The sequence below is a fragment of the Cucurbita pepo genome, chromosome LG05 (assembly GCF_002806865.2).
Source record: "Cucurbita pepo subsp. pepo cultivar mu-cu-16 chromosome LG05, ASM280686v2, whole genome shotgun sequence".
Classification (NCBI taxonomy): domain Eukaryota; kingdom Viridiplantae; phylum Streptophyta; class Magnoliopsida; order Cucurbitales; family Cucurbitaceae; genus Cucurbita; species Cucurbita pepo.
Window position 1 is genome coordinate 194,508 of NC_036642.1, and position 20,218 is coordinate 214,725.

The 20,218-nt window shown below is 36.3% G+C and overlaps 5 protein-coding genes across 6 annotated transcripts; 3 read left to right on the forward strand and 2 right to left on the reverse strand.

Annotated features, from left to right (window-relative positions):
• Positions 1-125: 125 nt before the first annotated feature.
• On the reverse strand, positions 126-1,701 carry LOC111795870 (beta-carotene isomerase D27, chloroplastic-like). 2 transcript variants are annotated; one of them, XM_023678486.1, is made up of 7 exons: positions 1,388-1,701; positions 1,179-1,318; positions 1,010-1,102; positions 869-930; positions 686-792; positions 516-608; positions 126-409 (listed from the first exon to the last, which is right to left on the reverse strand). In XM_023678486.1, exons 1-7 carry the CDS (start codon positions 1,620-1,622, stop codon positions 372-374), a joined length of 768 nt encoding a protein of 255 aa, XP_023534254.1. In that variant the 5' UTR covers positions 1,623-1,701; the 3' UTR covers positions 126-371. The 2 variants fall into 2 exon arrangements, with proteins under 2 accessions (XP_023534254.1, XP_023534253.1); XM_023678485.1 differs by having other exon boundaries at positions 1,179-1,333.
• A 452-nt stretch (positions 1,702-2,153) lies between these two features.
• LOC111794662 (histone H2A variant 1) lies at positions 2,154-4,307 on the reverse strand. Its single transcript, XM_023676762.1, has 3 exons — positions 4,205-4,307; positions 3,968-4,090; positions 2,154-2,663 (listed from the first exon to the last, which is right to left on the reverse strand). The coding sequence occupies exons 2-3, from the start codon at positions 4,079-4,081 to the stop codon at positions 2,367-2,369; spliced, it is 411 nt and encodes a 136-aa protein (XP_023532530.1). The 5' UTR covers positions 4,082-4,090; positions 4,205-4,307; the 3' UTR covers positions 2,154-2,366.
• Positions 4,308-7,736: 3,429 nt separating this feature from the next.
• On the forward strand, positions 7,737-10,487 carry LOC111795620. The gene is made up of 3 exons (XM_023678151.1): positions 7,737-9,193; positions 9,316-9,508; positions 9,764-10,487. The coding sequence occupies exons 1-3, from the start codon at positions 8,777-8,779 to the stop codon at positions 10,276-10,278; spliced, it is 1,125 nt and encodes a 374-aa protein (XP_023533919.1). The 5' UTR covers positions 7,737-8,776; the 3' UTR covers positions 10,279-10,487.
• Positions 10,488-15,032: 4,545 nt separating this feature from the next.
• On the forward strand, positions 15,033-16,541 carry LOC111794843 (auxin-responsive protein IAA16-like). Its single transcript, XM_023677007.1, has 5 exons — positions 15,033-15,406; positions 15,542-15,801; positions 15,884-16,025; positions 16,135-16,196; positions 16,303-16,541. Exons 1-5 carry the CDS (start codon positions 15,237-15,239, stop codon positions 16,341-16,343), a joined length of 675 nt encoding a protein of 224 aa, XP_023532775.1. The 5' UTR covers positions 15,033-15,236; the 3' UTR covers positions 16,344-16,541.
• Positions 16,542-17,008: 467 nt separating this feature from the next.
• Positions 17,009-19,532, forward strand: LOC111795437 (U3 small nucleolar RNA-associated protein 18 homolog). Its single transcript, XM_023677868.1, has 2 exons — positions 17,009-17,177; positions 17,600-19,532. Exon 2 carries the CDS (start codon positions 17,614-17,616, stop codon positions 19,324-19,326), a length of 1,713 nt encoding a protein of 570 aa, XP_023533636.1. The 5' UTR covers positions 17,009-17,177; positions 17,600-17,613; the 3' UTR covers positions 19,327-19,532.
• Positions 19,533-20,218: the final 686 nt, after the last annotated feature.

Genomic DNA, 20,218 nt, shown 5'->3' on the forward strand with positions numbered 1-20,218 from the left:
ACTTATAGATATAAAATTAAGCTCAGAAAACGTCGATTTATTAAATGTTTTTTTTTTTTCTTAATAGATTTAATAGTTTATCAAACACACTTATTTGAGGGACCTTATATATGAGTCATTAAAAGTAGGAGAATTAGGAGTTATCATCAATATTGTCCTTGTAATTTGTGGTTCAAATTAGCCTAATCGTATTCATGTTTGGACATACTAGGAAACCCAGATTCCTGCGAAGTTGTGTAAATCTAGGAAGAAGAAGAAGAAGAACAGAGCTTCTCCTGCGCTCGTGAAAACATTGAAAACAATAACAACTAGGAGATAAAATGGATGTGATTCAAAAATCTTGCTTTCTGCGTCTCTTTTCTTTAAATGATTCAGTTTGTCTGTGTCGTGTGTTTTTCTTTCTTTTTGCCTGCCAAGAGTAAAGGAAGTAGGTTAGAATTCATTTTGTAACTTTGAATTACCATGCCACGTGAAGGTAAAGAAAAGGAAGAAGAAGAAGAAGAAGAAGAGTATACATAGTTTGTAACATGGCTGGTTGAGCGCTGGATCTTCGATTGAAGCTGGTGGGTCCTCTCCAAATTTCATCTCACAGCTCATGTCATCAAAATCTGCAAAGAAGAAGAAGACGCGCTGCTTTGGTTGCTGCAAATGTTTGGTGATTGTGTAGCTTAGTGAGGAGACTTACTGGGGATCATGCTGACTGGCATTCCCAAAGAATCCTTGATGAAATCCTGAGTTGGAAACTTGCATAGATTAATGCACATTCCAACACAGTTTGTCTGCTCTAAGAACCTGCAAGTACGGAGGGCTTAGCTTAGAGGAAGCATAATAATAATAATTATACAACTCTGATACGAGACAAAGATACCTGCACTTGTGGATATGAACAACATTCCTCTCTCTTCTTCCATTCAACTCTGATTCCTTCACCTGCGTATCAAGTAATTTTTAAAAAAAAAAATGTTCTTGAATCCCATGCGAAGTGAAAGGGGGCTTCGGGTAAATTTACCTCGCAGGGTCCGACTAACCAAGCAAAGAAGACAGTGGTGAATGCGGCAAAATATTCTCTGGCGAATTTGGATTGTGGCAGCAATGCTCTTATCTGCAGTTTGAGTAGAATGAAAAAACTAGACGTGATCCAAAAAGGGTATTAAATATGGTAATGAAGGAGGGTTTACCAAAGAGAGTATTGGCCTTGGAAACGCCCTTTGAAGTGCCTCAATCATGGCCTCTCTTTGTTTGATTTGGTTCAAATTTCTTGACGCCATTGTTGCCACTTCCACCAAGCTTTCATATCCACTTTTTTTGCTTCTCCAACCTGCAAAAATATGGCCTACCCCATAACTCCATTTTACCATTTTATTAAAAGGAAACTAAAATGAATCACCTGAAGTTGCCTGTACTGCCTCAGATAGATGATCAATAGCCAACTTATCAAACCAATTGTCTGTATAAACCGTATTGAGATTTCTCGTTCCTTCATTTCCTCCTCTCTCTGCCGCTCCGGTGAGCACTGCAACACAACAATTGGCTTTCCTTCTCAACTTTCTTTTGTGGTTGCCCCTCATGTTTCCCCAATTCCCCAAAATGACCCTCCTTTCTTGAATTAATTTTACATCCATTCCTTTTTTATTATAATTTTGTAGAGAGAGAAGAAGCAAGAAAAATGAGAGTTTGGGCTGAGAAGAAAGCGTGGTTGTATTTATACAGGCAATGGAAGATAAGATGATTTCAAGCTTGGAGCTTTGGACCATAAAAATGACAACTATATTTGTATCCATTTAATTTGTGGATTTAGAATAATGCTCTAAAAATTATGAATTGTATGTATTAATTCTTGGATTTATACAAAACAAATATTCTTCCCGGCTTTGGAAAGATGCCATTTCATTTGGGTTCTCATAGTTTGTACTTTTCAATAATGGAATTAACTCATTCTTAGCTTTATCCAACACAAATATTCTTTCCCGCTTACGAAATATTCCATTTGATTCATAACAATGTCCTTTTCGATTTTTAAGAATCAATTGACATCTTCTATGAAAAATCCTCCTTTGGGACGAATATGCTGAGAAGATTCAAAAATAATAAAATATATATATATATGCTTCAAATATGCATTCAAGTAGGGTAGTAAGAACGAAGATATGAAGTTGTCGAAAGTAAGGTAAATTAAAAACCATCCAACAAAACATAACAATCTTACACTGAACAAATATACTTGTCCAAATACACAAAAGAAGGAAGAGGGAAAATAATAACAAGGCTTCACAAAAGCATGCAAGGAATGAATGTGTCAATCCTTGGATGCCACTAGTAAATGTCTGAAGATTAAGCTAAACTACTTAGTGATACAAGTGAATGTCTCAATCCTTGGAGGCTTTGTTAATGAGGGACTTGTGAATATGAGGAATCACACCACCTCCAGCAATGGTTCCTTTGATCAGGGTATCAAGCTCTTCGTCTCCTCTAATGGCCAGCTGAAGGTGTCTTGGAGTGATCCTCTTCACTTTCAGATCCTTGCTCGCATTTCCAGCCAACTCCAGCACTTCCGCGGTCAGATACTCCAGAATTGATGCTAGGTACACTGCAGCAGTCGCACCAACTCGCCCATTTGCAGATATTCTTGTTTTAAGATGCCTGTGAATTCGTCCCACTGGGAACTAGAACCCCACAATCCGGAGATTACATAAGTTAAAGTGACCCAACACTGGTGCGATTCAAGGCCCCAAATTAAGTGAAATCATTTGAACTCAACCCAAATGTAGCTTACAAATAAAACACTACAAGGGCATTTGAATTGTAAATTTTCAGCCCAGCCCACAAAACACTCGCTTACACTTTCGCCATAAAACAAATAATAGTTTACAGAAGATTGCATTTCAGAGCCCCATGTTAAAATTCAAAGCTGACAACAAAATGTGCTATTAGAATAAAAATTAAACGAACAAATATCACAATACTCAGAGACACCAACATCAATGAAATCATGTTAACTACAGAACACTAGTTAAATTCAAAGCACATGTTAGCTACAAAATATCACAATACTCAAAGTACATGGGCATTTGAATTCTGAACTTTTATCCCAACCCACAAAACACTAGTTAAATTCAAAGCTGTCAACAAAAAATGGCAATACAGTCAAAGTTCGAAGAACATAGATCACAAGGTGTAGATACATCAACATAGTTAGTTATACTAATCTTAACTACATGTTCCTCAAAAACTAGAGCATTTTAATTCAGAACTTTTCAGCCCAACCTACAAAAAAAGAACAGAAAAAAAAAATCTAGCTTACACTTCCTCACCTAAAAAAAATTAAAATAGATTTCAGAGTCCCATGTTGAAGTTCAAGGCTGTCAATAAAAAAGGGTACAACATAATTGTACTAAGCTTAACTACAAGTAGATTAAAAAGTGAATTGCGAATATTCAGCCCAACCCACAAAAACTAGCTTGCACATCCCTCCAAAAGCAGATAGTTAGAAGAATTTTCAGAGACCCGTATTAAAATTTAAAGCTGTCAACAAAAAATTGTATTGTAGTACAAATTTAAGGAACACAGATCCACATAGGCAGATAAATCTCAACAACACGTAGCTTAAAAATAAAACTACATGGGGATTTGAATTGCGAATTGTTAGCCCAACCTATAAAAAACTAGCTTACACTTCCCTCAACCAAGAACTGAAAAAGATTTCAGAGCCCCATGTTAAAATTCCTAGCTGTCAACAAAAAATGCTATATCACAGTAACAATTTCAAGGAACAAAGATCGCAAAATACAGCAACATAAACATAACCTTATCTCAGTCGTTGTAATGTCCTCATACGAGTAAATATATCAAAATCATTCGAAATTCATAGGTGTTCAGCAGATGAGGAAAAATTAAACATGCTTCGACGTTTCGATTGCTTCCAAATTTTGGAGGAAAAAAAAGGCAGAGTAAGAATTCAAAAGAACACCTGTATACCAGCACGGGAGGACCGAGAGATGGGCTTCTTCTTGTCCTTGTCCTTATCTTTGTTAGCAGCCGGAGTCTTTGCGGCTAAAAGCCCCTTGCCGCCTTTTCCCGCCATTTTTTGAACCTGCAAAATGGTAAGAGCATTCAGATAAACATCTGGAGCAGAGTAAAATCCCCGTTTAGCATACTGAAGACAGAAACAAAATCGGGAGATGAAAAGAAGAGAGAAAGAGGAGACCTGGAGATGGTGGAAGCAGAGAAGGAATGAGAGAAGAGTGAATTTTGAGCGCTTGTTGGATCGCTTTTGCTTTTTCAATGCCTTCCTTTCTCGTCTTGGCGGTTTACTTTTGGTGGGAATTTCAACTCCGAAAATTTCAAATTTCATATTTACACAAACACCCCTTGACTTTATCCATTTCTCGTACGATGGGCCTGTGGAGTATGGCCCATCTGGGTACCCATATTGAACAATACTTTGGGTTGGGCTTTTCCCTTGCTCCAACAGCTACCTCCAAAGTTTTATTTTTTAATATTTTCTTTTCTTTTCTTTTCTTTTTTAATTTAACCTGAGTTAAGTAAAGTTGGAGGGTTAAAGTGAAGGAGAGAAAAGTTGAGTAAAAGTTGGGGATTAAAGTCAAGGAATTTTATCAAATTTCAAANTTTTTTTTTTTTTTTTTTTTTTAATTGAATCAAAAGCACTTGATAAGTTGATTTGATTTATGATTGTAGTGTTGGGTTTTGAAATTTGAAGTATATGATAATGGGTTTTCAACATCAATCAAATGAATGAAAGACAATCTTCTCCTCCACTAAAGTTATAACCTTTGTTTTGTATGGAATTATATCATTCATTTTCCAACCACTAAATCAATCTTATCTTTTTCATGCCGATCCTACTTTGGTTAATTTTAGATTTTTAGCTTCGTGTTATCTTATCAAACCTATTTTTATTAACTATTCTTTTTAATCAACAAAAACATATTTATTGCTTATATTATTCTAAACACTTTTTGTTAAGATGCTGTCTTAATAGTTTCAAAATTCTTTGTTAAGCATTGGAGCTTAATTATTCACGGTTTTTAATAAAATTTGTATATTTATTAAAAATACATTTGAATGGTGAGTTAACTTAAAACAATTTATTTTTTTATTTATTTTTTAATTATTAGGGTTTGCCAAGAGACTTATGGTAAAAGTGGAAAAACGTAAAGATAAGGGGTAAATTTGATAATAAAGTATCACATTGGAGCAGTTGTGCAAAAAATGTGAATCCATCCTTGTTACGTACTAGGAAGGTGTGGGGCCCAATGTGTTCCCCGAACAGAAAAGACGAACCACGAGCTGCTTTAGGTTCACCGACGAGTGCACTTAAAATGGCTACAAACGTGGTTCTCGATCTCTTGATGGACCCCACAAATATATATTTAAAAGGTAAATAATTATTAAATAAATCTCGTTTTCTAGGTGATTCTCCATCTCTTCCTTTGGGTGTAATTTTTATTTTTATTTTTTTGTTTCTTCAAATTCAATTTCATTATTTTCAACTATCTTTAAATCGACTTCTTTCTTTTAAAATTGGTTGAGGAGAGATTAATAAACATTTTATTTTTAGCGTTTTTTTTTTTTTAAGTATAAATGTTAAAATAGAATAAAACTCAAACCATCCATCTTAAAATGCTATTTTTTAGCATAATAAATATAAGTATTTTCTTCCAACTTCATGATTATATGACTTCACTTTCTTTTTATTCATTAATTTAAATTTGAGTTTACTAGTAATTGAAATTTGAATATTTGATTTTATTGGCGGAATTGTTAAAAATTAGGATTTAATCCTTTAATGAATAAGTAAATTATAGGCAATAAAGTTGTCGTGAAAATTAATGTCGAGGAAAATTATTAAAATACTAATTAATATTATTAATTTAAAAGGAAGTTAGATTTTTTTATTTAAATTGTGATTGTGTAAAGTTGTCTTTTATTTAATTTTCAATATTAATTATATTAGGAGAAAGTAGCGTAAATATTCACTTATTATATATATATATATATGACCTTGGAATTGAATGGCAATCTATTAACCCTACTTTATCCAATGTCAAAAAAATAACACCTAAAGTGGGGAAAAAGGCAAACCCTTCACGGGAAATTAGGAATTATAGCTTTTTTTTGTTTCCCCTCTTTAATTACAAGCCAATAGAGAGACGTAAAAAGGTAGGTTAAATTTATTTATTTATTTTTATATTATAAATTTAGTGAATCACTTTTAATTTTTTATGGAATAATTTTTTAATGCAATAGTTTATTTTGAGTTTTTTAAAAATTAATTGATATGTTAGATGTAAATTTGATTGGTATGAAATATAAATCTTATTTTCAAACAGTCCCAACTAATTATGAAGAAAAAGATAGCACCGAAAAACTTGACCAAAAATATGTTGATTTGCTATTGTTCAATGGAGGACTTTCATCCCAACATTATACACACAAACACACATAATAATGACTACATTTATAAAAACAATAGGGATGACCTACCATGTTTGGATTGCTTAATCATTAAGGAAGCAAATCAAAGCGTAGCCGGACATATATTTCATACGTTATATTAAAAGAAAAAAAAAACAAAACTACAAGAGCTACTCGTAAAGTCCTTAAATTCGATCTTCATGATACTATTTTTAAAAAAGTTGTATTAAAATCAGCACGGGATTGAAACATGCATAAGCAAACTTCAAATATTATTTTGGTGGTGTAAATATCTTACTTTCGTGGGACGACACGTAAAATAAAATAAAAAAAATATCCCATATTTTTAGCTAAGTTTTATTAATTTAACAATACTTAAAAAAAAATACTTGACTTGAAAGTGTCCAAATATAGTTTTTCAGATTTAAAGTAAAAAAATAAAATAAAATAAAAGAGGAATGTGTTAATTTGGTTTGCAGGTTTTGTGGAAAAATAAGGAAATGGAATTGGGAGTGGGAAGTGGTTATATTGTTATTAAGGGGATGAGGATTTGGGTTTGGCATAAATTAATTTGTTTACCTGAAGAAACAAATGGCCAACTTTTTTTTATGTTTGGTTTTAGAAGAAAATAGAGAGAGAGAGAGAGAGAGAGAGAGAGAGAGAGAGGGACACGTGTGATGTGGTTTTTGGTTTGAAGGAAAGATGTGAAGTGATGGTACCATCATCCATCACTCACTTTCTTATATTCGGTTCTATTATTTGACTAAGCAAAGTAATTGAGCAAAGCAACCCCAAATTATTACAATTACTTTGCTTATTATTCTTCTTTTATTTATTGCTTTATTTCCTACCAACTTACTTACTTCCATATTCTCCTAACATGTCTTTAATATTATGTAAATACTTTAATATTATATAAATACTAACTACATTAAACCACAACTTAATTTGATGCAATCCATGACATGATATGAGATCATTGACGTGCATACGACACCGTATAACCATCTCACTTTGCCCAACCCTAATACCCAGCGCCAATGCCAAACCCACCCACTCCTTTCCAACCTTCCTTAGCCCATTACCTAATGCTTACATGGGACCCACCCCCCCATATATCCTCTCTTTCATAGTTCCATTTTTATTTTTTTTTTAAAAATTTATTTTCTAAAAAAACAAAGACGAATCGAAATGGATAATGTGGGGACGTATACAAAATTAGAGTTTTTATTTATTTCTTTATTATTCAAACACAAGGAACTCGACTACATCCAAATTACATAATGACCTCTTCCTCCTTCGGCCTTCCGGTCGGCATTTCCTCTTGACGACGGAGGCTATTATCGTCATTACGCACTGACACGAGAACCTCACTGGAGTGGTTGGTTGGTTTTCTTTAGCTGCCCTCCGCCCACGCCACAGGATCATGTGGGGGTTGTGAACGCCTCCGTGTGTGAGGGCCTGCTGCTAAACTCCTCATTTTCAAATTTTACACCCTTTTTGCCACATACCATCGTCATCTAAACATAACGTGGAAGCAATTTCGTTGATTGCCCGACACCTGGTCCTTGGACTAATAACATCGTATTAATGCCACGTCGGAAATCCCACGTGGATACATTTCCTACTCAGCACCCCCTCGTTTCTCTTTTTAAGGTCCTCAAACGCGCCTTGCATCTCTTGCATCTCTTCCATCCTTCACTGAAACAGAGCCCAGACCGTACTCAAAAAGCCGACTTCATTTCTACGTTTTTCTTAGCCGCCTCCATGCTGTACCTCGCCCGCAACTTTATTTCTTGCCGGAAATTATGGAGTTTCTGAGGGTCGCTTGCGTTGCAGATACGGCCTGTGCACTCTCGCCGTATCTGGTTTCCGCAAACGAAAGCGACTTTACTTGGCTGTGTTTTGAAGTTATTCCATATTCTGTTTAGAAAACTAGGAAAGGAACTACAATATAATCATAGGGATTGGGATTTTGATTTTGAGCTTATCTCAAATTCGTCTGTGTACATTTAGTTTTGGGGGCAAAACTCTGGATTTCTGTGTCAATTTTATTTCCTGATATCCGTATTGAGATACGCTTCAGAGATGTCGATGATGATTCTAATCCAACTGTAGGCTGTGGAACTCACATTTCCCGTCTTGCTAGTATAACATTGTTCTTCTAATTGGTTCTGTAAACACAATTTTCTGTTCTCGAATCCTGAGTTAAATGAAGGAATTGAAGAATACGAGCTTCAATTTTGGAAAATGATGAAGATAATTGTTGTTGGGATCTGACTATCTGTGGAGGTGCTTAAATTCGCTCGACAGAGATTACCGGTCGCTGGTTGCTCTCAACATGCCTTTTCAAATGAAAATCCAGCCAATCGATTTTGACACAACCGACGAAGCAGCTCGCTTCGAGTTGGTGAAGCCGGCCGCGAAGTCGAAATTGAAGCGGCTATTTGAGAGACAGTTCCCAAACGTACTGAGAAATTCCGCAGAGAAACTCAATTTTGAAGATTTAAGCGTCAACAAGGAAAGCTCCGACGAATTCTCTGACTTAGAGCCTAGCTCTATATGCTTGGCAAATATGGTCCAGAATTTCATAGAGGACAACAATGAGAAACAATTCGGCGGGTCTAGGTGCGGCCGCAATCGCTGCAACTGCTTTAATGGAAACTATACGGACAGCTCCGACCAGGAATTTGATCCACAAAGTGGTTTTGGCGATACCAAATTTTCTTCCGGTGGTGAGGCATGGGAACTTCTGAAGGTACAACAGATCATTTTTGTTTGTTTTTGTTTGAATTGTGGATTTTCATTGTTTTATTTTTCCCTTCATGGTAAATGTTTCTTGTTTCTATCATTTTGAGAAACGTTTTCATATTCGAACAGAGCTTAATTCCCTGTTCGAGCGTTCATGAGAGGAATATATTAGCGGATACGGCCAGGATCGTAGAGAAGAACAAGGTCTGCAAACGTAAAGACAACTTAGCAAGGCAGATTGTTACCAACGGATTGCAGGCTCTTGGATACGACGCTTCAATCTGCAAATCTCACTGGGAAAAGTCGCCCTCATATCCAGCCGGTATATTTCTTACTCACTATTCTTGTTGATTGTGGGAAAATATTAGGTTTTTGAATTTGAATTCGAGCGGTTCATCCATCATTGGGAAATTCAAATTGTGGGAAAGTATATATAATTTGGTTAATCTGGAGAAAACCTAGGATTCTTGGACCGGGCCGCGTCTATTCTTCTCTTTAAATTTGAATTTCATTAGGCAACTGAACTCTGATTGTTTCTGATTATAGATGATTGAAATCCGTTTTTCTGATGTACCAGGTGATTATGAATACGTTGACGTAATTATCGAAGGAGAACGCTTATTGATAGACATCGACTTCCGATCAGAATTCGAAATTGCGCGGTCAACCAAAAGCTACAAATCGATCCTCCAACTCATTCCTTACATCTTCGTCGGCAAGGCTTGTCGGCTTCAGAGGATTGTATCAATCGTATCAGAGGCTGCAAAACAGAGCTTAAAAAAGAAGGGGATGCCAGTTCCGCCATGGAGAAAAGCCGAGTATGTCAAAGCGAAGTGGCTGTCTCCTCATAGTCGTGCATCATCCTTGGCGATTTTGGGTTCTAATCCTGAGTCGAAGAATCCTCTTGAAAACACCCAAATTGATCCATCGTACAGTCACGACGTTGAGAAATCGACGGATCATAACGAATTCGTGGAGACTGCTGCCGTTGTGAAAGAGTGGAAGCCTCCAGAGCTTAAGCCGAAAAGCTCATCGGTTGGGGTTAGAAATCTTAAGATTGTAACCGGTTTGGCATCGGTTATTGAAGACTAGGCTTGAAATTTTTGGTTTTCTTTCCTTCTCTCTTTTTTTGAGTTTTTGACTGCCGTATAAACAAATAGCTACATACAGCCTACCAATGGTGACTCGTGTTAACCTTCAAAATTCCCTTCTGTTTTTTTGTGTAAGGGTTTGGGTTTGGATATTACTGGTATCAATAAAATCTGAAGCATGAATAGTTGACAGTTATCAAGTTTGTAAAAGCCTTCTCCTTCAATCCCCCCTCCTCTCTCTCTCTCTCTGGAATATTATCAGGTTTCTGTTTAGATCTGTAATGGAAGGTGCAATTGTAAGCAACGAAGATAGAAAAGCAACGAAGATAGGAAAGCAACTCGCTGCGGTTATTCTTCAATGACTTCCTTTTCAGGGAACAAGGGTTTGATATTCCAGCACTGAAAATCTTGTTTTGTTCTTGAGGTTGGCAGGAACAGATTTGATGATTGAAGAAGGTTACATAAAGCCTTGTTGCCTCGAGCACCGTGAGGTGAGTTAATAATTCTTCTTCTTTCCTTTTTATGTTGAAGATAAAATGGCCCCTCTGACATATCCATATTCTTTCCATCATCTCTTTAATGTCTATAATATTTTGTTAATAGTTCATTAGCATTAATGATTTATCTATTTGTGTTGGGTGGATGAGTTCAGAAATATTAGCCATATTTAGAAATATGTGCACAGATGTAAAATGGTTGAGAGAAGGGAAAACCAAATTTGTTTCAGTTGAACATAGCTTTCTGGTGTTCTGAAGTTGATGATGTTGTGGGGTATGGTTTAGATATGCATAATCTGAGGTTGGTTACTGATGAATATGGGGTAGAATTCACTGTTCAGCATGTGGGCCTCTAACTCCATACTTCCTTCCCTCCCCCCATGGTTTAAGAATCTTACACCATTTTTGTGGAAGCAAACAAAGAAAGGGAAGGTGGGAGTGGGGCTAAGAAACAGAACTTTCGTCTGCAAAATTTGGGTGGCATAGCTGAAAAAGGATAAAATAAAGGAGAGTACTAGGAGGTGGTGGGTGGTTTTACATTTATTATAGGCTGCTTCCTCACAGCCATGCCCAGAACTATACCGTAATTACTATTTTGCTCCAATGGACTTCTCGTGCACCATTTGTTTTGTTTTTTAAGCAAAACACTCCCATTATATTTACTTTTTACCCTCCTCCCTTTCTGATTTGAGTGGGTAGGTTGGGTTTCTGGCTGTGCCCACTGACCCAATTAAAGAATGACTTTATGTCCGTCCAGTTTCAACAGGTTATGTTATTAAATAGCTCAATATTCTCAAAAGGGGTTGAAAGGAATTAAATAATATGTATCTTAGTATATTAATCGAATAAACTCAATTCCAAAGTAGACTCCAAGAAGAATAGAGCACCGATAAACTTGTTTGAAGGATCCTGCTTTTACTTGAGAATCTCTCCATTTCCAGCTCTGCTGTTTTGTACAATAGGAATCAGCTTACCTTCTACCTTGAAATTTACACTACATTATTCTCCTCTGGTTTATTGTTATTATTTTCTCCAATTAGACTTGATTTACTTTTAATAGGATTTTGCATTGATTTTTATTATGCTATTTCTTACGCGTCTTTGAAAAAAGAAAAAGAAGAAGAAGAAGAAGAAGAAGAAGAAAAAGAAAAATCTAGTGTGGGGTCCTTGACTTATACTTCAGAATTGAATTTGGTGGTCTTAAACCTTATGGGAGATATGATAGAATGAAGATTATTTCAACATTAGACTTTAATATGTTGACACCAGGAGAGAGACATCCCACCAAAAACCTCATTGTTGGCCGGTGCAGAAGGTTTAATTGTTGTTTCTGAAATGACGTTCAAGCCTTCTTTTTTGGTTGAAATGGTACTCAACCTTGCTTTATATCTATTATAAACATCAAAAATATATCTTTTTGTCGAAACTACAGATGGTTGAAGGAAACGCAACCAACCCAACAGCCACAACTATACCCCCCTCAAGTCAAGGATGAGGGACAAAACAGAAGCTACAAAACTCTTTTCCAGACTGAAGAAGAAAATGTCAAAGCTACTAACTCATTGGCAAGATGAGAATGACTTTGGTTTCCACATGTCAAGGTCTCTATTTTGTTGAATTGTGATGCCGAAGTAGTCAAGGAAAGGTTCATTTCCATTTCCTAAACCAATTTCCAAGTCAGGTACCCACGTATCTTCCACGATATAAATGTCTTCCAAGTTCTGTCTTCTCGTGTTACTTTTGGTTGACGTGCTTCTATTTCAGGAATGTCTTCAAAACAAGAAAGCAAAAGGAAAAAACAGAAAAAGCAGAGCCTTGGTCAATATCGGGTAACTCTCCTTTTCTCGATTTTATGATAGTTGGGTTACTTGCTACCGTATTTTAAGGTAGCAGCTTATCCTTTTTACTCCACCCTTCAGAAAAAAGGAAATGTATATGCTATAAATATCAAATTACAAGTTTAGTATGCTTTTTGTTAATTCATTTGATGAGTGGATATTTAAAACTACAAGTAGGGAGCTAAATGTGGGCATACATTGCATATATATATATATATATATATATATATATATGTAGAGAGACCCAACTTGATGATCTTCCTCGTTGTTTCACGTAGTTAAGTTATAAATAATAAACATCTGCGTGTGATGAAATGCTGATAAAGAGAGGTTTATTGGAAGTAGGCAAGGCAGGCTGCACATTCTTTTTAGACATACGGATTCTGCCCCTTTTGCTAAGCCAACCAAAGCAAAGGTAAAAGGTATCGGTCTAACTCAATTTTTTTGCGCTATTCACACGCTATTCCCCCGATCGCACGCACATACATATTTGGGGATCGGAATGATCACACCTCCACCCTCCTCTTGCATGATTGCATCTCAAATTTTTAAATTTGGCTATAATTAAAAGAAAAAAAACAACCGAGGGTCAATTAGTAATGATATAATTATGGAGTAGATTTGAAAATTGTTTCGCATTAAATGACCATATTTAAATATGCTTTAGATTTGAACAAATTAATAGTAATAAAATAAAATAAAATAAAATATGGATGAGAGAATGAATGAAGAGGGAATTGATAAGAACAAATCTCACATTTTTCAAAAGGTATAACATTGAAGTTTAAATCAAAGAATTCACTCGGCATTAATAAAAAAACAAAAACAAAAACAAAATGCTGTATTTAAATCACATTAATAAAAATAAAATGGAAATTATTTATTGGAAATATATTTAAATCACATCCATCAATTTTTGTTGACGAACCAAACAAAAACCGAACTAACTAATTCAGCGTATAAAACCGCATTTAGCCGCCAAAATTTATCCTCGTTTCTCCCAAATCGACAAAGCAGTGGCTGTCCAATGGCTGCCTTTATGTCCATTTTGAGACGAAGCAAGCGCGGGCGCAATGTGAGCTCACTACTGCCGCCGCTGAGAATCGAAACTGGACTGCACCCAGGTTGAATACTTGATAATCATCATTTTCTTTCCATTTTTTGAATTTCAGATTTCAGATTTTCTTTCCATTACTTGATAATCTAGGGGTTTGCATGTTATATATGATAGCCCTTGGTTCACAAAGCTCTGTGGGAAGTGTTACACCTTTTGACCCTTGGGTTCGGTTAGGAATCACAAATTTTCACAATTGTACGATATTGTCTACTTTGAGCATAAACTCTCGTGGCTTTGCTTTGGGCTTCCCTAGAAGGCCTCTGCCAATGGAGATAGCATTTCTCTTTTTTCCAGACTCACTCCCAACAATCCTGAACGGGTTCATGAATACATTTGTAGTTACATTTTGCTTGTTGTTTCGGATGTTGCTCTTGGGAAGACTGAAATTTTTAGACAACATTGAGCTGGTGAATTCTTTTTCTCATGTTGAATGCATTATCTAAATCAAAATTATGTCCCTCATTTATGTGTTCTGATATTGACTTTGATTTTAAATCATTAGTTGTTAGTATACATTATCCATTTGTGTGGTAATGCTTTGTTCACAAAATTAGAAGAAAGGTAGAGTTGTCTGTTTCTATATATATGGCTTCTTCTAAAGCTGCTCCTAACTACACCAACTCCACAAACAATTTGGAGAAGGAGACAACCCTACTCCCAAAATCTCTAACCCATTCCATCAAGTTTCTCATAAACAGTTGTCCTAACACCTCTAATACATTATCTACCTTATTTGTGTCGGGTTTTAAGTATAAAATCTCTTTCATTCATGGTGGTATCAAAGAGAGTATAACATAGGTACAACAAGATAAAATAAGTAAAGAAAAAGGTTGGAAGGAAAACGAAAGAAAACCAACCAAGTAGATATTAAGCGAATGGTAGAGCTAGGTATGAATATCGATCATCAAGCAATTAATAGCGGTACATCTTGTACCACAAACAAGAGTTGGATATTGTTGGGTACCTTTTTCCCAATGGTCCAAAATGAAAGTATTACATTAAAGTTATGAAAAGTGCTTCTATCTGTGCATGGGATTTTGAAGAATAATTTGTTTGGAGGTATGTGTAGGCTTACTATCGAGGCCCAGTGCCATGCATATTCTTCAATTTGGAAATTTGTTGTAACCACACAATTCTCTTTCACGCCCATCATGGCAATGCCACTACTCCTCCTATCAATTATTGTTATTCTTATCTCATTAATTTTGGTGGCCTTAATATTCATTACTGTTTTCTCTCTTTTAAACTTATTCTGCATATCAAGTTCATGCATTTAAGGTATTCAGCTACATGGAATTTATGACCAATAACGTCAAGAATTTTTGCTATGATTTGGATCATTATATGGATATCTGTTAAAATGTGTGTAGCTCAACTACAGAATAATTAATTTTGGTACCCTAACAATTCCCTCTTAAAATACACTACCTTTATTGTTATCATTTCAACCAAGATCAACACACAGACACCAAGCTCTCAAAGCTCCTGTAAGAGAGAGAAGGAAACGATGTCGTTTGAGGAGACAGAGCTGAGGCTGGGGTTGCCTGGAAATGGAAGAGAAATGGCCAGGAAGAGAGGATTCCATGAAACAGCAGCTGAAACAATGGTAACAATGGCAGATTTGAAGTTAGAAGCATCCTATGGGTTGGGTCCAAATCCCAAGCCCCCTCCACCCAAGTAAGTATCTTGTTGTTTCCTTTGCTCTGCCCTCAAATACTCGAGACTTGGCCTTTGTTTTCTTAACTAACAACATATTACAATATATTTGGTTGGATAAATAAAAGTGGGAGAAGTAAAGTTTTAAATTTGCAGGGGACAGGTTGTGGGATGGCCACCAATAAGGTCATACAGAAAGAACAGATTGAGCCTCCAAAAGGGCATCACATCTGAGGATGAAATATTTAGTGATGAACAGAAGAACATTGGGAACGCAGCAACAGCAGCAGCAGTCAGGTTCGTGAAGGTTAGCCTTGATGGAGCACCTTATCTTCGCAAAGTGGACTTCAGCACGTACAGCAGCTACAAGCAACTCTCTGATGCCCTCGCCAAACTCTTTGGCCCTTTCACCATAGGTAAATTTTGTTCATTTCTAAAAACTCTTTCCTACCATAAAATGCAAATGATGATTTCTTCTCTTCTGATGTATCTCATAAGGAAACTGTGGATCCCAAGCAGCTGGGATGAAAGATTTCATGAAGGAAAGCAAGCTAATAGATCTTTTAAATGGCTCTGATTATGTTCCAACCTATCAAGACAGGGATGGTGATTGGATGCTGGTTGGTGATGTTCCATGGCAGTAAGTCTTATTTTTTCTTGCATAACGGCCATTATATTTCAAATACTTGGTTTTGGTCTTCCAATACTCATCTTATTTTATCATACGATTGTGTTTCGATATGATTCAGGATGTTTGTTGGATCTTGCAAGCGTCTACGCATAATGAAAGGAAAAGAAGCCGTTGGACTTGGTAAGATTCATAGATTTGCATTTCTTTTTTTCTTTTGTTTTTACTTCAACTTCAAATTGAATCATATAATCTAATATATTGAACTAACTTGATTGTGGGGTTTCAGCACCAAGGGCTGTAGAGAAGTGCAAGAACTACAAAGGCTAACTTCACCTATGATGTTTCAAATTAATATGGTCTGGTTTTGAGGACAGATGGGTCGGTGTCTTTATATTGGGAGATTAATTTGTATGTATATTTAAATTAGATATAATGTATAATGTATCTTTGTGTGTATACAATATGGTCTACTTCTGTAGTAATTAAATTGCTTTGTGTGTTTAAGTGAAGTTGGTCTTTTCATTACCTTGTGCCTTTGATAGGCCCTTGCAACAATGTTAAAATTCTAGCTTTTGTGTGCGATATAAACAAAGAATACGAGCACATCTAAGAAAGACGAGCAAAATTCGTATGTTGGGGATTGCGATACCCTAAATTAAAGATCATACCCATCTCATGATTATTTTGATTTCTATCTATATGCGCTTCATTTTGTAGATAATATTGTAACTCTTTAGATGTAGATGTAGACTTCTGGTTTAAATAATGGACGAATATAAAAATTAAACTTAAGACGAGGAGCATTGTAATATTTTTTTTTAATTTAGTCTTAAATTAAAACCAATTATTAATCTTTAAAAAAGACATATTATTGAAAGTTAATAATAATAATAATATCACTATTATTAGTTAAAAGAGCTCAGCCCACTTTTTTTTGCTAATACAACAAAACTGAGCCCATTTGTAAAATAAAATAAAAAAGAATAAAAGAATGGAAAACCTAACCCCTCCACTCCACTTCTTCTTCACGCCCTCGTCCTCTCCTCCGTTTCAGCAGCTCGGTGTCGCCGCCCCCGCTATTGTCTTTCTTCCGTCCGTGGCACCGTAGTTTCCTCCTTCTTAAGGGTTCTGCATTGTTTTTCCACTCCTTTGTTGCTACAGGTATTATCCCAATCTCCATACATGTCTTTATTCTCACTTGAGTAACACAAATTAAAACTTGTTTAATTAAAGAATGGAGGATTCTTTTCTGAATATGAATTGCCGAATAGTAACGAAAATGAAAGCAGCCTTGCGTCAAATTGGGACGTGGTTTGTGTGTTGCCTGTTCTGATTTTCATGATTAACCAACACTCGTAAAAATCCTCAAATGAAATAAAAATGGCAAAATAGATATATCATTCAAAAGTAGATGGCAAAATCTCCTGGAGTGCCTTACGTAGTATAGATTGTAAATGGGTTTTCAGGAATCAGAGTTTCTCCCTTTGTTGAGTCCGTTGTAGCCTACACTGAGCATTTGGGTTATGAGATGTTTTACTTCTTATCAAGTTTTGGTTAAGCTGTCGATATGGCTGATTTTGCAGGAGCTGAGTGGCAGATGAGTTTAATATCTCAAAGTGTTGCTGCAATTAGTAGTCTTGAGAAGGTTACAGGGGAGACAATTGTTGGCTCGTCATCTCCTTTGAGAAACCTAGATGCTAGAGATGTAGAAATCTCTGGTGCAGATACTACTAGGCCAAAAAAGAGAAAGAAAGAACACAAAAAAGAAGATGCACAACTGGTAAAAGAACAACAACAGGAAATGAAGAACCTTGAAAACTTTCTATTTGGATCACTTTATTCCCCTGTTGAATTTGGGAAACATGAAGAGGTAAACGGTTTGAGTGGTGAGGAAAAAGAAGCTCCTGCTTTGTATATAATGGACCGCTCTGCAAATAGCTCTCTTTCTGCATATGAAGGTGATTTTGGGCTCCTAGACGAAAGTGTTAATGAGGAGGAACCTCAGCAAAGAAAACCAGTCTGGATCGACGAGGAAGAGGAGAAGGCCACTGTTAATATTACTAATGTTAGTAGGCTGAGAAAATTGAGGAAGGAAGAGGATGAGAAATCGATTTCAGGCTCCGAGTATGTGTCCAGACTGAGGGCTCAACATGCAAAGCTAAATCCAAGCACTGAGTGGGCTCAACTTGATGTACAAACCAGTGGTGGTAGTGATGATGATGATCTATCATCAGATGATGAAAATGCAGTTGTTATGGCCGATGGTTATGATGATGTGGATTCTATTGATGATATCCTTCGAACGAGTGACAATCTTGTAGAGAAGAGCGGTGGTAAATTATTGCGCGGTCTTCTTGAATACTCGAGACTTGTAGATGCTAACGCAGAGGAGCCATCTAATGGTCCTATTCATTCGGTTCAGTTTCATCGCAACGCTCAGTTACTGCTAGCTACTGGGCTGGATCGGAGGCTTAGATTTTTTCAGATCGATGGTAAACGGAATACCAAAATTCAGAGCATTTTTCTTGAGGATTGTCCCATAAGAAAGGCATCATTTTTGCCTGATGGATCTCAGGTAATCATATCTGGGAGGAGGAGGTTCTTCTATAGCCTCGATCTAGTGAAAGCAAAAGTTGATAAAATTGGCCCTCTCGTTGGTAGAGAGGAGAAAAGCCTTGAGGTTTTTGAAGTTTCTCCTGATTCTAGCACAGTTGCCTTTATAGGTAACGAAGGCTATATCCTGCTAGTGTCAACCAAAACAAAGGAGCTCATCGGTACGCTTAAGATGAACGGAACCGTACGTTCTTTGGCGTTTACGGACAATGGACGACAGTTACTGAGCTCTGGGGGCGACGGGCAAGTCTACCACTGGGATTTGAGAACAAGAACGTGCATCGACAAGGGTGTGGACGAAGGTTGCATAAATGGTACTGCACTTGGCACTTCACCTAATGGAGCACTGTTTGCAGCTGGTTCTGACAGTGGCATCGTTAACATCTACAACAGAGAAGAATTCTTAGGGGGCAAGAAGAAGCCATTGAAAGCCATCGAGAATCTGACCACGAAAGTAGAGTTTCTGAAGTTCAATCACGATGCTCAAATATTGGCCATCTGTTCAAGGATGAAAAAAAGTAGTTTGAAGTTGATACACGTTCCTTCTTTCACAACATTTTCAAACTGGCCGCCACCAAAGAAGAATCTTCAATACCCCTCATGTTTGGATTTCAGTCCTGAAGGAGGTTACATGGCCGTGGGAAATGCTGCTGGTAAGGTATTATTGTATAAACTACATCATTACCGTCATGCGTAGATTTGATCTCCAGATATTTTAATCATCATTGGTGGGAACAGTTTTGATACTTGTATTACTTACTACTAACGCTCAGCTGTTGTTACTGTAGCCTAGTTTTTGAAGTTACTGGGTTCTTACTCATTTTCTATGTAATAAGAACGGTTTTTTTTTTTTTTGTTCTTGAGATGAAAGGTTGATCTTAAAGAAAGAAGAGATTATTTCTACTTGTTTCTGAATCTCCCAATAATATTCCTAATTTGGGATTGAGAATTACTGGTGTTGTGAATTCTTATTTTTGAAAATGAGTGTATGATAAGTCAACAATAGAATATATCTCATTAACCTACTTATGGAAATTATTATATTTATGGGAAAATAAGCATGTAGGCCCCACTTGTTACAGATAGTAATAATATTAATGAAATGTTTTTTTTTTTATTTTTTATCGATAAACTATGTTTATGTTTGGAAGTTAATTTTAAATGTTAAAAAATGAAATGTAAACTTGGATTAACAAAACTATTACACAATAGTTGTTAGGGCGGGCAAAGCAATATAATTGAAGGGACATGTCGGAAATTGAGGCTAACTAGCACTCTAGTTGGGGAAAAGAGTGTAGTGATTTATTTGAACAGGCTAGTAGCAGTGCAAGTGAATCCCAAGCACAAATCCGTTTCCTGTTCTGAAACTGTTGATTTATTTTTTGCATAGGTGAAGCCTGTGGAGTGGAATGGATAGTGTAATTTGCAGGTGGTGGGTTTGGTTAGAGCATGCAGGAAGGGAGTGGGAGTTTGTGTTGATCCAATGGAGGATGAAAATGAAGTTCCAATCGTTGTAAGATCTGCAGAGAGGGGTTGGGTTGCACAAACCTCCATTTACCAAGATAGGATGAAAATGGAAGCTACTCTTG

Coding starts and splice junctions, on each gene's coding strand:
- LOC111795870 (XM_023678485.1), bottom strand. CDS start 1,622: ATGGATGTAAAATTAATTCAAGAAAGGAGGGTCATTTTGGGGAATTGG. Junction 1,334..1,387: donor GGCAGTACAGGCAACTTCAG/GTGATTCATTTT, acceptor GTTATGGGGTAG/GCCATATTTTTGCAGGTTGG. Junction 1,103..1,178: donor CAAGGCCAATACTCTCTTTG/GTAAACCCTCCT, acceptor CTCAAACTGCAG/ATAAGAGCATTGCTGCCACA.
- LOC111794662 (XM_023676762.1), bottom strand. CDS start 4,081: ATGGCGGGAAAAGGCGGCAAGGGGCTTTTAGCCGCAAAGACTCCGGCT. Junction 2,664..3,967: donor CCTCCCGTGCTGGTATACAG/GTGTTCTTTTGA, acceptor GTGGGGTTCTAG/TTCCCAGTGGGACGAATTCA.
- LOC111795620 (XM_023678151.1), top strand. CDS start 8,777: ATGCCTTTTCAAATGAAAATCCAGCCAATCGATTTTGACACAACCGAC. Junction 9,194..9,315: donor AGGCATGGGAACTTCTGAAG/GTACAACAGATC, acceptor ATATTCGAACAG/AGCTTAATTCCCTGTTCGAG. Junction 9,509..9,763: donor GTCGCCCTCATATCCAGCCG/GTATATTTCTTA, acceptor CTGATGTACCAG/GTGATTATGAATACGTTGAC.
- LOC111794843 (XM_023677007.1), top strand. CDS start 15,237: ATGTCGTTTGAGGAGACAGAGCTGAGGCTGGGGTTGCCTGGAAATGGA. Junction 15,407..15,541: donor CCCAAGCCCCCTCCACCCAA/GTAAGTATCTTG, acceptor TTAAATTTGCAG/GGGACAGGTTGTGGGATGGC. Junction 15,802..15,883: donor CTTTGGCCCTTTCACCATAG/GTAAATTTTGTT, acceptor GTATCTCATAAG/GAAACTGTGGATCCCAAGCA.
- LOC111795437 (XM_023677868.1), top strand. CDS start 17,614: ATGAGTTTAATATCTCAAAGTGTTGCTGCAATTAGTAGTCTTGAGAAG.